Source organism: Lissotriton helveticus, chromosome 10, assembly GCF_964261635.1.
Source record: "Lissotriton helveticus chromosome 10, aLisHel1.1, whole genome shotgun sequence".
Classification (NCBI taxonomy): Eukaryota; Metazoa; Chordata; class Amphibia; order Caudata; family Salamandridae; genus Lissotriton; species Lissotriton helveticus.
The window spans coordinates 256,914,660-256,931,392 of NC_136071.1; the positions used below are offsets into that span (position 1 = coordinate 256,914,660).

At 47.2% G+C, this 16,733-nt stretch overlaps 1 protein-coding gene across 2 annotated transcripts in view; it reads right to left on the reverse strand.

Annotated features, from left to right (window-relative positions):
• Positions 1–16,733, reverse strand: part of DLEC1 (DLEC1 cilia and flagella associated protein) — a 691,969-nt gene that overhangs the window by 15,666 nt on the left and 659,570 nt on the right. For both annotated transcript variants that reach the window (XM_078665272.1, XM_078665271.1), the window contains one exon: positions 8,480–8,603. In XM_078665272.1, coding sequence (XP_078521398.1) covers positions 8,480–8,603 — 124 coding nt within the window. The remainder of the gene's footprint in view (positions 1–8,479; positions 8,604–16,733) is intronic.

Consider the following 16,733-nt stretch of genomic DNA (forward strand, 5'->3'; position numbering starts at 1 on the left):
GACCAGGGTCCTGCTTTTAGCTCTCGAGCTTATAGGGAGGCCATGACCAGCATGGGCATTGCATTGCGGTACTCTTGTCCATTTCATCCTGAGGGAAACGGAATCGTAGAAAGAAAAAACCGTGACATAAAGCAATCTATAACAGCAAAGGTATTAGGTTCAGGAGCTGGGTGGGTCAAACATTTAATAAGTGTCCAACGTAGTCTAAATAACCTGTCAAGAAATTCTCTGAAAGGACTCAGTCCGTACGAACTATTGTTTGGGACTAGAATGTTAATCCAGGACTTAGATAGTCAGACTTCAGTGGTTAAAGAAAAATGCTTTGACATCAAAGATCGCTTGGCTATTTTACAGGACTTAAATGAAACAAGAAAAGACCTGAGCAACATAAAGTTGAAACAGCAGCCAACAACCACTGAAGAAAAACCACCTGTCCCAGCAAGGCCTGTCTGGATTCCAAAAGTCAGGGATCTGGTCAGAGAAAAGATCGCGGTAAAGAAGGAATTTGGGCCTTCTTACAGAAAAGCAGTTCCTGTCTTGTCTATCAACGGGACAAGATCAGTAGTACTACCGCCCCTTGCTGGTAAAAAGGAGAACCGAGTCATATCCATCGACCTGGTTAAACCACAATCATGTGGCCGATAACAAATAGTAGGCCAAGTGGACTCCCAAGAAGTAGCAGAACACCAAAGTTTGCTACATCGACAGAGGTTCAAACTGAAAGACTGATCACATTTGGACAATCGACAGTGAAACAACAAGGACTATGCAACAAAGCAATGGAACTTGAACCTCTTAAAACCCAAATAAAAGCTTTTCAACAAGAAACAACAACCTACGATGATGTAACTACAGACTTTTCTAATGAAACAAAGCAAAAGCCAAAAGCAAGAAGTAATCCAGAAGCAATTGGAACAATTGACAGAACGGCATCCGGCTACTTCATCAACTTCGATGATTCTTCAGAAGAACAAAGCGAACCAGAAGTACAGCCATCAACAAAAACTTTTAAAGACAAAGCAAAGGAACTTTTTCATCAACTAAAGAGAACCTATCTGACTTCTCCATGGATTGAAATTTGGGTGACATTAGGTGCATTTATCCTCATACTTTGGCTCATCATGGTACTATGCTTGGGACATTTCATTGAGGGAAAATATGCTAAAATGGACACAGCAAGCCAGAAAATCAACTTGGTCCTTAAACCACACACATCTTCACACGTCAAGAAAAGAGAACTTTCTTCAGTAAACTTCACAGCCAATCCTATACCAGGCGGTGTAGCATGGGACAATACTGATTATGAAATCTATGGCCCGGTTGAAATCCTGAAGTATCCACACCAATTTAAGATCTCGCTAATTGACTTTGTAAAACCAAGCACATTTGCTGATGATTGGGACTTTGAAAGTATTAATGATATGATGTCTGACCTAGTAATGTCTGCTAAATTTACAGAACATGATTATTTGCAGGGTTCGTCTAATTATGATCAAATGTTCTGCTATAACCACTATGGTAACCATTATCTCCATAAATCTGCACAACCTAGAAATGTTTTAAATTACAACCAATGGGAACATTTTGCTACTCCTCCAAAGGGTAGTTCTAAAACATTTTATGATAAATATTCATACTTTTCAGGGTTTAACACAAGTAATGCAGAAACATTTTATTTCAAATTGTCAAATAAGACAGGTATGAAGACCATGCTTACAAACACAAAATTGATATATTCAGATTCATTTTTTGAGCAAATGAATACATTTGGTTTTGAATTCTGGAATAATAACATTGAAACAAAAACTGTTTGGGGTACAAAAGATTGGCAAGTACAAGGTATAGAATCATTGTTCAGAGCCTGCATGATCCCAGAACAAATTATATTTTTGAATGACACTATTCAACAAACTACCTGTCTTGGCTTAGCCAAAATCAAAGACTTAAACAAACCGTCTATTCCAAAGCCAACAACGAACAGTAATAGCACTATAGATGTTGAGATAGACGTGAACCATATTTTAAACCAAAACAGAACACATCCTGATTGGAAACAATGGTTGATCTGGCCCACAGACACTAATAACTGTCAAAACAGATTCCTGAACAAAATACAGGGGTTCAAATTGACCAGGCCAGACCCTAGATATTCCCAAAGACAACATCCAGGGATAGTAACTACTTACAGTGTGGGCAAGCTCTGCCTTCAATAGCTACAAACATCCACACTGGCAGAAATTAAGCAACACCTAACTTTACTTCAAGAAGGTGCTGACTTGCGTGATTTGATTATGGGACCACGCAAACAGCGTCAAAAACGTTTCATAGCGGCCTCTATATATGCAGCTTACAATGAAGCTTGGAAAGTAACTCAAATTGAGACAGCAGAAAAAATACGGGAAATTGACCGTATTAATTTGGAAAAATCACTTTCTGTTGTGGACAATGGGTTAATGACTCTGTCCTCCAGAATATATTCACTGGACAGTATTGTGTCTTCAGCAATCGATATAATATCGCAAGACTTACTGATGTTACAACACGGTCAGTCCCAATTGCGTTCTATTGTACAACTTGGCTGGACGTTACAAAATCTGCGTTCAGGCTATGTGCCTTGGCGTTTAATCAACACAACGTCACTATTTAATATCTTTAACCTTACTGATAAACAAATCAGTTTGGCACAGAAGGGTGCTGACTATACAATTCTGAGCATTGAAAAGCTTGAGAGATTACCATTGACAATGTCAGAACGACCTGTCATTGAATGGATAATACATGGGATAATAAATATTCCGATAACAACTTTCCAGTTTCAATACTGCCAAAAATATATACAGGCAGGCCAGTATGAAAGGTTGGGTAAAGGATACATTAAGTCAACATGGAACTTGCCCTATACACACGCATGTGTTAGTAATAAAGGACAAAGTGTGTTCCTTAGTGGCAATAATTGTGAAAGGTCACTAAGCGGTACACTTCTGTGTCAGGGTATTAGTTTGCATGGAGCATGTGAAGGGACTTCAAATAACCTTTCATGTCACCAGCAAGGCACACCTGCAACACAAATAGAACCATTCTTTAGGAGACTCTCGAACGGGAGTTACATTCTAATTGTTGATCGCAGATGTTGCAGTCTGCTGCCCGGAAAACCTTATCTCATAACCGTGACTACGAAGGTCATGTGCTGTGAACGAGTATTGTTCCCAAACGATGCACGAGACAGGGAGGCAAGGTTATGGCCCAGTTTGAAAATTTCTTCTATTCGAATTGATACTTTAAGCAGAATGAAGACTGTGCTCCTACAGACGCCAACCCAGTTAACGTCATCAAAAGAAACGTATGATCTCCAAGTTGCAAGGACAACGGCTGAGATTCATTCACTGTTATCAACCAATTCCCCCATACATTTCGCAGAAATACTGAGCGAAATCTTAAATATTTCTGATACAAGTGGAATCGCGAGTGTATTTAAGACAGTGTTTTCGGGAGCTTTAACCCCATTCAAAGCCATCCTGGGTATTTTTCCTGATTTTGTCCATTCCATCTTTGGAGGACTTCCTCTCCTTTTGGGACTAGTGGCAGGCATCCTATTTTTGATCCTGTTACTTCGCTATGGCAAACCACGTCACAGACAAGACACCAGCGACAATGGAAGAAACAATCCGAGCTATTGGCTACCGAGACCGCATAACTAAAGTCCTTGGACTAGCACGGCTACGAGATTTAAACATGACTTGGTTTCTTTCATTTAGACCGATGTGGCAAAGTTGTGTTATGCCTGTATTAAGGTGCTTGCTATGCGGCGAAGAATGCGTGTTGGACACCTGTCTGACACTACAATCGGATGTGCCAATGGACGCAGAGACTTTGTTGGGTCCGGTAACGGCTCATGCATTGTGCTGTCCCCAGCGGCTACCAATCCTGATGACGGCATTCGTGGAGACTTCACCACTGCGATTGAAGAGTAGTGAAGTACAAGATGAAAGCAGCATCAATCAGGTACGACCTTCTGTCAGCTATGCTGATCGAAACATCAATGAAGGCAATCATGCTCATGAATGCATGTTACAAAATTTTTCCGAGTTAGTGGAACTTTCACAAGAAGCAGTTGACAGTTTTTTCGAAAGTCTCAACAATATGATGTTTTCACCAGAGCAGAAAGAATGACTTTGAACAAACTAGCACACGGCGTTCCATACACCCTGTATTTGGCCTTCAACTTTGAAAATAAAGCAATAAGAAATTTTCTCACTAGTTTTTGCGGAGAGCAAGACATTTTTTCCCCATCCATTTCCAAAAATATTTACGATTTTTTGGGACACTTATCTTCTGCTTAAAGTAAAACTATTCTTAGAGAACAAAATTTCTATTTTTAGCTACTCTAGAGACATTAGCTACCCTCTAGCATGTTCACAAGTATTATGATTTTTGTGATGAGATGGTCTCGACTTTTTCTTCTGTATTAAGAGCCATTTCATGTGTAATTTCCGCATTTCATTCATGCTGACTTCAAAATATGCGTTTAGATTTAGCATTATTATACTGCTTGAAGTGCATATAGTAACTATACTCATCTTTTCGTGTATTTCACATTTCCAATTTCAAAATGCATTTGATTGTATTTTGGGGTGGTTCGGTATACACATGCACTACTAGTTTTGTTTACTATGCCTAGATTTGTAAATATGGACATAGATTACGTGGAGTGGGTGTGATGTATTTATTATGGGTACTGTATCGATCCCCCTATTTCTGACCCTTGTCTGGTTAATAATTAACTAGCAGCCATTCAACTGCACAGAAACCCGTTATCTAATTAGCCACACAACGGCACAGAAGCCCGTTATCTGATTAGGTCATAGCGCATGCCATCTCATTAGGCAAGCACTATTTCTCCAGCCCCCTAATAGGCATACGGTGTTCTCAAAACAAATCAAACCTACCACGACCTGGGAAATCCCCGCAGCCATTGTTTTGATTTAGCCGAGAACTTCAGTAAAGAATGTGCGAACGACCAGTTCGTATGACATCCTTATTGACGTCAATCCCGGCACCTTTCAGGTATAAATAATACCGACATTGCCTTAAGCAAACACACGAGGTGGTGACAAGATTGGAGCAGCGAGACTTGCCGAGGAGCCCAGCTGACAGCGAAGCCCACAGACGCTGCCCCTCCTTTCTGACGCGCTGAGAGAGAGACGCTGCCTTTTCTCCTGCCGAGAAATCCAGCTCCGGCGCTTCCAAGCCGCCCTTGCAGGCAGCTGGGATATCAAGACCTGAGATAGAGATACCAGCCCTCCAGCCTTCTAAATCCCAGGTACTGAACTGAATAACCCCTTGCAGAGAATTCTTGAAGCAGACCCTTGGCAAAGCAAACTTAACTTAAACTGCTACTTATCTACTCCCGCCCACGTATTAGGCTTAGGTCAGGTACATTGGGGTAGGCGTAGTTAGAAGCACCAGTTGAGTACGATTAGTCAATGTATATATGTATGTATCTATTTTATCCATTTTAAGTATCATATGGCTAAGAAACCATATCAATGCGTTTACAGTATTATTTTATAATTCTGTTATTACTGTATGCACTTTACTTAACTATAAGTATTGCAACAATAGCGATTCATTTCTCTTGTATGAGAAAAGAGACTGATCAATAAATAACATCTTTTTATTGAACAAGCCCGTCTCTTCCTTTTCTCTACAATCTGGTGAAACTAAGAATGCACTGAACTGACTGAGTAAAATAAGTTGTCTTTTGTTTTCACACGACTCTAGAGATACACTCTTGATTAGGGGAGAGCAAAGTTGTCATGTTCTATGGTTGTCAGAAACTAAATCCCTTCTTGTCTATCCAGGGAGGTTAAACTCCTCCTTGTCTATTCGAGAAAGTTTCTAGTGAACTCTGAGCTAGCTGGCAAACATTAAACTTTAAGTCTAATATCGACAGTAGAAGACCTAGTTAACCTCTGTCCTACGTCTATACCACTGAAGATATTATTCCAATGCGCAGAGCCTATTGGGATAATAGGAACTACACTACAGGTTGAACGCACTTGGGGCTGTCAAACAAATATTTATCATTTTAGATCATTCCATCATTTATCTTTCCCCTCAAAGAACCCTACCCTGTGCAAAATAGCAATGATATTAAAACATTTAAGTCTGATTTTAGCTACCGCCAAAACTCATAGTAAAGAATATACTTAAACGTGTTTAACCAGTAGTTTTTACCGTAGTGGACCATTTCTCCTGGTCCCTCGACCCATTGATTGTTCTCACAGTGAGATTGGTGCTCCCATAACTACTACTCTTTTTTTTTTTTTTTTTTTAAGGAAAGTAGTTACTCCCAATTTTAATCATGAAAGAATTCTGGCTTCCAGACATTAAAAAACATTCTGTTCTAAGTATGGAATTGTCTAACCTCCAAGAAAGTTAACTGAACCAATGATCAGAAGCCTACTATCTTACTATCTTAAGAGTTCTCAAATATCATGACAGGTAGTCTATGATTCGTCGCATGTGCTACCAGATAACTCTTTAAGGAAACTTTGTGACTGGGGCAGAGGCACCTCTAGTGGCTAAGCCAAAGTGGGAGATTTAGAAGGAATGCTTAATTACAACTTGTGGGATTAACATTCAGCCAAGTGCATAGTGAATGAGCAGTCCACCAAGGCTCTACACAACCAAGGATCCGCCCATATTAACCACCATCTGAACATCCCCCAACCATCGAGAAAACTACGCTCCACCTCCTCTCACTTGCCCAAACTCCCCACATCTACTGAAGCAGAAATGGAGGATGATCCTTCTCACACATAGCAGCAAAAACCTGGAACAGCCTATCCACCCACCTCCAGTCCATCACCTCACTTCCAGAATTCCAAATGGCCCTCAAGACCTGGCTGTTCGAATATGTCTCCAGGACCGGCAAGTGCCTGGATACCTTATCGGGTGCTTAGCCGCACTTTATAAAGCTTGATAGATTGGAAGACAGTATGTGAAGACAAAAATTAAAGATTTGTATCAATGATGAAATGTCACTAATCAAAAGCAACACTCCAAAATTAATGGTGTCCTTCTAACCAACACAGCACATTTTCGTGTAAATTTGGCCTTGTGCGATGAATGCCCATTGACTGTATACTTTTAAAATCTTGTTAAAACATTGCACACCACCTATATGTTGTTTCAATGAATCCTTTTAAATGACTTAGATTGAAAAGGGTTTGCTTTCATTACTTTTTTTAACTTTCAGCCCATTCATGAATCTAAAGGTCACGGGACCTTGTCTTGGATGCTCACTGAGCACTACTTTCCTTCATAGAGGATTCATGCTATGCAAGTGGTGATTTCTTCCTTCCATGCTTGCAATACAATGTTCAGCATGCCGGTTTTAAACTGCACTCTGGCCAACAGCTGCAAGTCAAAATTTAAATGAAGCAAAAAAAAGATACAATTTTCAACTCAGTGACTTAGAGTCTCAGTCCAAGGTTAAAAAGGTCTAAACAGCTTTTTACAAATTTATCTCACTGGGTTGAGGAGAGATACCTTCATGAAGGTGTCATACAAACCCTGAAAACTCAATTCAACATATTTCATTGAGATCTGTTGAAGTGTCACTAAGAGCTCCTAAAGGAGCTGGACACTACCCATGGACATCACCCTTCTTGCTGGTTTGAGGTAAAGGGGGACAAGCAGATTTGTCCCTCACACCAACCTGCTCAGAATTATTGGGAAGTAAAAACACATGCAAAATACAATTATCAAATCCTGTATTCCATCCCCCCCCCTTGAATTTTACCTTCTGTCAGAAAGAGGAGCAAGTTTTGGATTCACATCATGTTAAAACTGAATATTTCCTCACTTACCTGCAAGAGCCTAAAGGGATTTGCTCAGGGATATACTACATGTAAACGAGTACTTTGTGCCCAACTTAGAATCTGAAACAGAATCCACACATTGTTTGTTTATTTCCACAGCTCTATGAATTAGGAAGTTAGTATACTGTATGATGTGGCCTATATAAAGGGTATGAACAGCCACCTTGTGGAACCTCAGCAGTGGGAATGCCTCAGGTTGGCCTCGGTTACCAGGCAAACTCTAAATGTCATTGATTCTTTTTCTCGTACAACAAGAGTCAGGTCTCCAAAGGATTCCATTCTACTCATCTGGTTGGATTGTTTCCTCCGGTTGAAGAAATTCAAAGTAATCTAGAAATTTACCACAGTCAAGACAGTGCAATCGCTCAAATAGCCATTGGTTTGCCACAACAGATCTTGAACACAGTACCCCAGAGAAGGGACAGGGTCATTGACTTACCCAGGAGACTAAACTCCTGTCTCAGAGGATAGTTAGATTCACCAATACTCAGTTTTAGTTATGAATTGTAAGGTATGATTTCTGAAAAACATAATTTGTTATCACCAAATATCCAGTTAAACGCAATGATCAATTACAAAAGGTAACATGTTACCTTGCGTTAAACGTGATCAATAAGGCTTCTTTGCTAGCTGAAAGGTGGGTCACATGTGCTTCAAGTATTCCACGAGTAGGGCAGATGCTAAATGTTTCCTTCTCATTGTGTCTTTCTTGTTCATCTAAAGCAATATACAAGAAAATGCCATTAGTAATTCATTGACAGCTAATCTGTGAGAAACAATTTTCCTAGTATCCATATAGAAAAAAAGTGAAAGGTAAAATAATGAAATCAAATCTTTGCTTGCCATTTTATTTTTTGGAGCTGAAAGTGCCTTAAGTTGATGGGCATTGCAAAATACCACGTTTACCGGTGAATTATAGTGAATGTATGCTGTTTGAGAAAGGTGACTAGCACTATAAACATTACAAAGCAAAGGGAAACTTTTGAGTTGGAGGGGATGAATGTGAGTTAAAAAATACATCTTCCTCAACTTCTAGTGAAGATGGAGGTGTAGGGACAATGCCTTCATGCCAAAAAAGTTATTTACCTTCGCAAAACGCTGTTTCTAGTAGAGACTCTATTAAATCATAGGTTCCTCACCTTGTGAGTTTCCACTGATGCTAGACTTGAATCAGGATCTTTTGTAGCAATTCTCTTATGCGTGAACAAGCAGCATTGTGAGGCTTCTCACCGGTCTGTACCGCCCAAGACATGACATCGGAGCCCCTATGTTAAATATTGCAGGGATTTGTTAGCATGAGATGAAAGCCATTTTGTATTTTGGCAGCCATTTTAGTTAGCCATGTGCTCGCCATGTTTCCCTCTTCAGAGCCTTGCACATGCTCAGAAGGGCCTAGCTAGTAGAATGCACCTGCTTCTCTAGTATAACTGTCAGGCTATTTTTGCTGCTGTATGGAGAAGTAACTCTCCTCCCACTTTGTTGAGCAAGCAGATCTTGCAGGCCCATATTAGGCATTTTCCATGCTTACATGAGCCAGGAGTGCCCCTTGGTCTTATGCTGACTACGTAACCCTAAGCATATATAAGGCCCTAGTTTTCTGTACTCTTGAGACTGCCTCATTCAGTTGCTAAGGCTTCTGTGTGACGTAGTCTCCCTCATCTGAGGTGAATAAATGCATCCTTTTTATATTTCAGCTTCTGTGCCAATTTCTTCTTAGTTGGTTTAAAAGGACCAGATATCAGTGAGACCCCTGAGAAGGTTTCTATGTTTTTCACCTATATATGCATCACCTCAGAGTGCTGAGGTCAGTTTCTTTCTGATCTCTCTCCATGGAGACGGACACGGAGCCGTTGAATGAGAATATGGCAGAGTGTAGACTTTCAGGCTGGAATCTTTTTAATTGACTAAAAAGAGCCTTTCCAGAGAATGGGGAGCAGGGCGGCTCGGTAATGAATCTGTGGTTAGATAGAGTCTCTACCAGAAAAGGCATTACCGAAGGCGTGTAACTTGTTCATCTGATAGAGACTTCTAACTGAAGATTCCTCGCCTTGTGAATAGATACCAAAGCAGTAGCATTCCAGGTGGTGGGTCTTAGGGATGGCTCATATCAGAAAATCCGGCATGACAGATTGGCCGAAACGCTCATCCCACCAGACCTGGCTATCCAGGCAGTGGTGCTTTATGATCTTGTGGAGGGACGTCCATGTAACAGCCTGACTAATGTCCAAGACTGCCACACCACATGGCAGCACAGTGGTGGCAGCCTTTGTTCTAGCTGAATGCGGTCACAAGCCTTCTGAGGGCTTCTCTTTGGCTAGTCTGCAGGCAGCAGATCTTTATTCAGAGTACAATCCATCAGGAGATGCTCCTATTCTGTACTGCTTTTCCTGCTTTTCTTGGACCCACAGAAACCCAAAAAAGTTGGCTGTCTTGCCAGTACTCTCTTGCTCGATCTACATAGAAGCTGATCACTCTCTTAGAGTCGAATGCAAGGAAGACTTTTTTCCCCCTTAGAGGGGTGAGGTGGAGCATACAAAGCCAGTAAGTTACTGGATTGCATTATGTGGTACGGCATGAGTACCTTGTGCAGGAATTTTGCTTTTGTCCAGAACACCAATTTATCTGGGAAGAAGGGCGTATGTGGTGAGACTTTGGCAAATGCTGGAAGTTCACTCACTCGCCATGCCGATGTTATGTTGATGAAGAATTCTGTTTTGATGGTGAGTAGGCAGAGAGGTGAGTAGGCAGAGAGGACAGCTGTGCATTGGTTTGAAAGGTGTGCACATCAGGTAAGGGAGAAGCACATCAGCTATGAGAGCTGCAGAATCCCAAATGCTGTTGACGGGAACATCTGGATCAGCCCCTTCAAAATACACATTATTCTGGGTGACTTGAAGAGGGATGTCTGATCAGGTAAACGTAACAATGCCGTAAAGGTTGAAAGGTAACCTTTAACTGTTGTCACAGTAAGGCCTTGCTGAGCTAAAGAGAGCCAAAATAGGAGAACATCTGATAACTGTGCATTCATGGGTTGTATGTGTTGAGAGGAACACCAGACAGCAAATTTCTCCCAGTGTCCTGAGTAAGTAGATTTGGTAGATGCCTGCCTGGCTGCCAAGATGACAGCAACCACTTCGAGAGGAAGGTCAAAAAATGTGACCTGCCACGGCTCTATCGCAATGCATTGGGGTGGTGTAGGTTGTGCAGGCTTGAATGCTTCTACAGAAGGTCTTCCCAAAGGGGCAGCGGTATTGATGGATATGTGCTCATTAACCAGAAGTTTTTGGCACCACACCCTCCTCACCTTGTCTGAAGTCACCAGGATGACTTGAACCTGGTCTTTCATGATATTTTTTAGCACTCTGGGAAGAAGGGGGAGTGTGGTAAATGGTGTTCAGGAGCCCCAATCCCCAATGCTGACAGTAGGCATCCTCCAATATGCAAATCTTTTGACACTACACATTCTCTGTGGTGGTGAATAGAATAAATCAGGGCTCTTCCAATTCTAGGAATATGCCCTGTGCTACCTTTGAGTGTAACTGCCATTTGTGATCCACTTAGAGCCATTGGCTGAGTTTGTTTACCTGGGCATATAAAGATCCTGCCAAGTTCTAGACAATCAGGGCGCCACCCTGAAAGTTCAACCACTTTCAGGGGCACAGGGCACAGGGCCTCCTGACAAAGGACCCACAACCCCATTTCACCCTGTTCTTTGCAATACCACATTGTGGTTGTTTTATCTGTGAGACAGAGAGTACTTGCAACTGACGTGATCGATGATGAAGAATGCAGTCTACAAATTCAGTAACCTGAAAGGCCAGCTCTGCTCTGCATCGAATGAAGTGTATTCAACCATGTGAGAACCAGATTGAGGCCCCACATGGGGTATCACAATAGGTTTTGGCAGGAACATATTGGTCAGGCCGTTTATAAAATGCATAACAGGTGATTTAAACAGAGATGGCTTATTAGACAAATGAAAAAAGGACAATAATACTGACAAATACTGTTGGAAAGGCGATCCCAGGGGAGGCAGAAGATGTCTGACTGATCCCCCCCTAGGTCCACCCCTCCGTGGAGAAGTAGCCGAGCGCTATCGAGAGTCCTCCTGGGTGAGGGTTCTCTCCTAGGATCGTACAGCAGAGTAACCACAACACTACAAACGGACACCACACAGGAAGTTAAGTTCGTAGGCTTTATCAAGAATAAGGGTTGCTTGTTCTTAGCGATATGTACAGGCAGATCGATGGATCTGTAAAGTCTCGTAAATAAGGGACAGGGTAGCGGGACAGTCTCGGTACGGGTGCAGGAAGGGATACCCTGCGCACAGCTCTCAATCCTCGAGCCAGGGGGATTCCGAGAGGTCGGGCCGCGGCAGCGCCAGCAGGCCTCAAGGTGGGTTCGGCGAAGATGGGCCGCCGCAGCGCCAGCAGGCTCTCAAGATGGTTCAGCGAAGATGGGCCGCGGCAGCGCCAGCAGGCTCTCAAGATGGTTCAGCGAAGATGGGCCGCGGCAGCGCCAGCAGGCTCTCAAGATGGTTCAGCGAAGATGGGCCACGGCAGCGCCAGCAGGCTCTCTAGATGGTTCAGCGAAGATGGGCCGCGGCAGCGCCAGCAGGCTCCCAGGGTAGCTTCAGGTAACCGGGTAATGAGTTCTTCTGGTGTCGGCCGCGACAGCGTCAGCAGGGCTCTCTAGTCCAGGATACAACTGGCGTCCTACTCCGGGGCTGGCCCAGATATAGGACTGGAGTCCTTTGATGTCCGGACCCTCGCGCCTGGGGGTCAGAGGGGCCGGGATGATGGTGTCCAGACACCCAACAGGGGGGTGGAGCCAGCACCCAGGGAGGCCGGAGGGCGATCGATACCAGGCGTCCGGGGACGGCTGGAGGCCCATCGAAACTTCCCTCCTCTTGGATCTGTTGAGTGGCCACTCGACCACCTGGTTGGATCTTGGTGCCTCGATGTCGGGGCTTCGCTGGGGCCTTGGTCGGGGCCAAGGCCACGTGCTTCGGACGTGGTTCGTGACGTGATGGGCCCAAGATGGAGTCAGGCCGGTAGTGGTGGTCCGGGGTGGTAACCGGACCGGCAGTATTGGGGCGTGCAGGGTCGGGCAAAAGGGGCCGCCCGAGGCTCGGCGGAGGGCCGATGTCGTTCTGGGCCCGCCATGCGGGAGGGGTAGGACCACGCCATGAGGCCGGGTCCAACACGCGTCCCCCCCCAGCTGAAGGCAGGGGAGAGTCACCCATCTTCTTGGGGGTTCTCCTCGCCGAGGCGGAAGAATCGGGACAGGCCGTCAGCATTGGCATGGTCGTTGCCGGGGCGATGCTCCACAGTGAAGTCCATCCCTTGGAGGGAGATGGACCATCGCAACAGTTTTGGGTTTTCCCACCGCATCTGCATCAACCACCGCAGGGGCCGGTGGTCGGCCTGGACCCGGAAGTGGGTGCCGAAGAGGTAGGGCCGGAGCTTCTTTAGGGCCCACACGACGGCGAAGGCTTCCCTCTTGATGGTGCTCCATCGTTGTTCTCTGGCCAGCAGCCGCCGGCTGATGAAGGCAACGGGAAGGTCGACTCCCTCAGGGTTTACTTGGGATAGGACCGCCCCAATGCCGTGCTCCGAGGCGTCGGTTTGTACCACAAACTCTCGGCTGTAGTCGGGGGCTTGGAGCACAGGGGCGGTGCACATGGCGGTCTTCAGTGTATCGAAGGCGGCCTGGCACTCGGGGGTCCAGCGCACCTTTTGTGGTAGTCTCTTGGAGGTCAGTTCTGTGAGGGGCCCCACAATGCTTCCATAGTCCTTTATGAAGCGCCGATAATATCCGGTGAGCCCCAGGAAGGCTCGGACTGCTGTTTGGGTGACCGGGGGCTCCCAGGCTCGGATGGCGTCAATCTTTGGCTGGAGGGGAGCCACCTGGCCGCTCCCTACTTGGTGTCCCAGATAGGTCACGGACCCTTGGCCTATTTGGCACTTGCTGGCTTTTATTGTCAGTCCGGCCCGTCGGTGGGCCGTCAGGACCTCCCAGAGGTGGGTCAGGTGCTCATCCCAGTGGAGGCTGTACACTGCAATGTCGTCCAGATAGGCGGCACTGAACTCTTCCAGCCCGGCCAGCACCCTGTTCACGAGTCTCTGGAAGGTGGACGGGGCGTTTTTCATGCCGAAGGGCATCACTTTGAAATGGTAGTGGCCATCAGGGGTCGAGAAGGCCGATCGCTCTTGCGCTCCAGGGGTGAGGCCGATCTGCCAATATCCAGCCGTGAGGTCGAAGGTGCTGAGATACTTGGCGGCCCCCAGGCGATCGATCAGTTCATCCGCCCGGGGGATGGGATGGGCGTCGGTCCTGGTGACTGCATTCAGCCCCCGGTAGTCAACACAGAACCGGAGCTCCGGGGGCGTGCCGAGGGCGGCGGCCTTAGGGACCAGGACAACAGGACTAGCCCAGGGACTGTCGGAGGGTTCGACTACCCCCAGAGCTAGCATCTTGGCCACTTCGGATTGAATGCAGGCCCGAACTCGGTCGGGCACTCGGAAAGCTCGGTGTCTTACAGGTGGGCTGTCTCCGGTGTCCACCTCGTGGACACACCACCGGGTGACCCCAGGAGTGAGGGAAAATAGATCTGCAAATTGCCCCAGCAGCTTCCGGCAGTCTTGGTGCTGTTCAGGGGTCAGGGTAGAGGAGAGCGTGACCCCTTAGACGGAGCCGTCTTTCTCGGTGGTGCTCAGGAGATCTGGTAGAGGTTCGGAGTCATCTTCAGCTCCGTCATCGGTCGCTAGCAGCAGACTTAGTTCAGTGCGTGCAAAGTGTGGCTTGAGCCGGTTAGCGTGTAGAACCCGGAGGGGGTTCCTGGGGGACTCCATGTCCACCAGATAGGTGACGGGGCTCTTGCGCTCCACCACTTTGAAGGGCCCCGTCCATTTGTCCTGGAGGGCACAAGGTTCAACCGGGGACATGACCCAGACCTGCTGGCCCGGCTCGAATTTGATGGATGAGGCGTTCTGGTCATACCAGCGTTTCATCTCCTCCTGACGGGCCTCCAGGTTGGCCTCGGCAAGTTCCCGGAACTTCCGAGTCTGGTTGCGGAGGGTCAGGAGGTACTGGTAGACATCTGGTGGAGCACCTCGGACAGCCGACACCCAGCCTTCTTTGACCAGGCTGAGGGGGCCTCGGACCGGGTGCCCATACAATAGTTCGGAGGGGCTGAACCCCAGGGACTTCTGGGGTACCTCGCGATAGGCAAACAGGAGGCAGGGCAGCAGGACATCCCATTTGCGTCGTAGCGGCTCTTCTAGGCCTTTGATCATCCCCTTCAGTGTTCGGTTAATCCGCTCTACAAGTCCATTTCCTTGGGGGTGATACGGGGTGGTGAACTTATATGTGACCCCGCACTGTTGCCACAGGGACCGCATATATTTAGATATAAAGTTGGTGCCCCGATCACTCACGACTTCTCGGGGGAAGCCGACTCTGGAGAAGATCCCCATTAGGGCTCGGCCTACTACTGGGGCCGTGATGGTTTGGAGGGGGATGGCTTCAGGATAGCGGGTGGCGTGGTCCACCAGAACGAGGATGAAGCGGGTCCCCTGAGAGGTGCGGGGGTCCAAGGGTCCCACTATGTCGATCCCCACTCGCTCGAAGGGGGTGGTAACAACGGGGAAAGGCTGGAGTGGAGCTTTGACTCTTCCCCTGCTCTTCCCGCTGGCTTGACAGGTCAGACAGGATCGGCAGTGATTACTCACATCGTTGCGCATTTTCGGCCATTAGAAATGGGTCACCAGGCGGCTGTAAGTTTTGTCCTGCCCCAGGTGCCAGGCGAGGGGCACGTCATGTGCCAAGTTCAAAAGGAAGTCTCTGAATCGAAGGGGAACGACCAGCACCCGGCTGGCCCCTAGTTCGGCAATCGTCTGCTCGCTGTAGAGAAGGTCGTGGTCCCAATAGATCCAGTGGGACCCCGAGGGGTCTCCAGCGGCTTGAGTGGCGGCTTGTTGTCGGATTCCCTCGAGGGAGGGACAGGTTTTCTGTTCCTGCCGGAATTGTTCGCGGGTGGGGCCACCTTCTTGGCGCCATTGAGCTAGTTCTGGAAGGTGGCCGAGCTCGGTGAGGTCTTCATGGCTGGGCCCGTGGGGGCCGGGTTCGGGGTCGGCGTCCTCGGGGACGGCGGGCGGTGGAGGTGCGGGCCACTCCGGTTCTTCAGGCGGGGTGTCTTCGTTCGGGGCGGAGGCCCGGGCGGTCATGGAACGAGAAGGCCGAGCATCCCCAGATGCTCTCTCTGCTCGACGTGGGCCAGGGGGAACTTTCCAGGTCGTTCCCGAGGAGGTAGTCCACAGGGGCATCGTCCCGGACAGTCACTTTCAGCAGGCCCGACACCCCTCCCCACTCGAAGGGAATGCGTGCCATCCGGCACAAGCTCTCGGAGTTGTCCGCCGACCGCACCGGGCACAGGACATTGGGTAGAATTTGTTCTGGGGTCACCAAGTGGCAGCGGACCGCCGTCACGCTGGCTCCAGTGTCACGGAGGGCTTCGGCCCGGCGTCCATTGATGGTGACCCATTGGCGGTATTTCTGTGTGTTGCCTGGGATCGGGTCTCGGGGGATCATGTCTCGTTCACCCAGGCACGCCAAGATCATAGCGGCGGGCTCTCACTCGGCCTGCTCGGGGTCGTTGTCCTCTTCCTCGCCTCCTTCTGTACCCAGGGCGGCGGCCGCGATCTGACGGTTCGGAGGACCGGTGGTGCCGGGTCGCTGGTTCATCGGGCAGAGGGGGTCATTCGCATAATGACCCTGTCGCTGGCATCTGTGGCAAGTAACGTTCGGGCGGGGCCCCGGTCGTGCGGGAGGGGCCCCCCTTCGGCC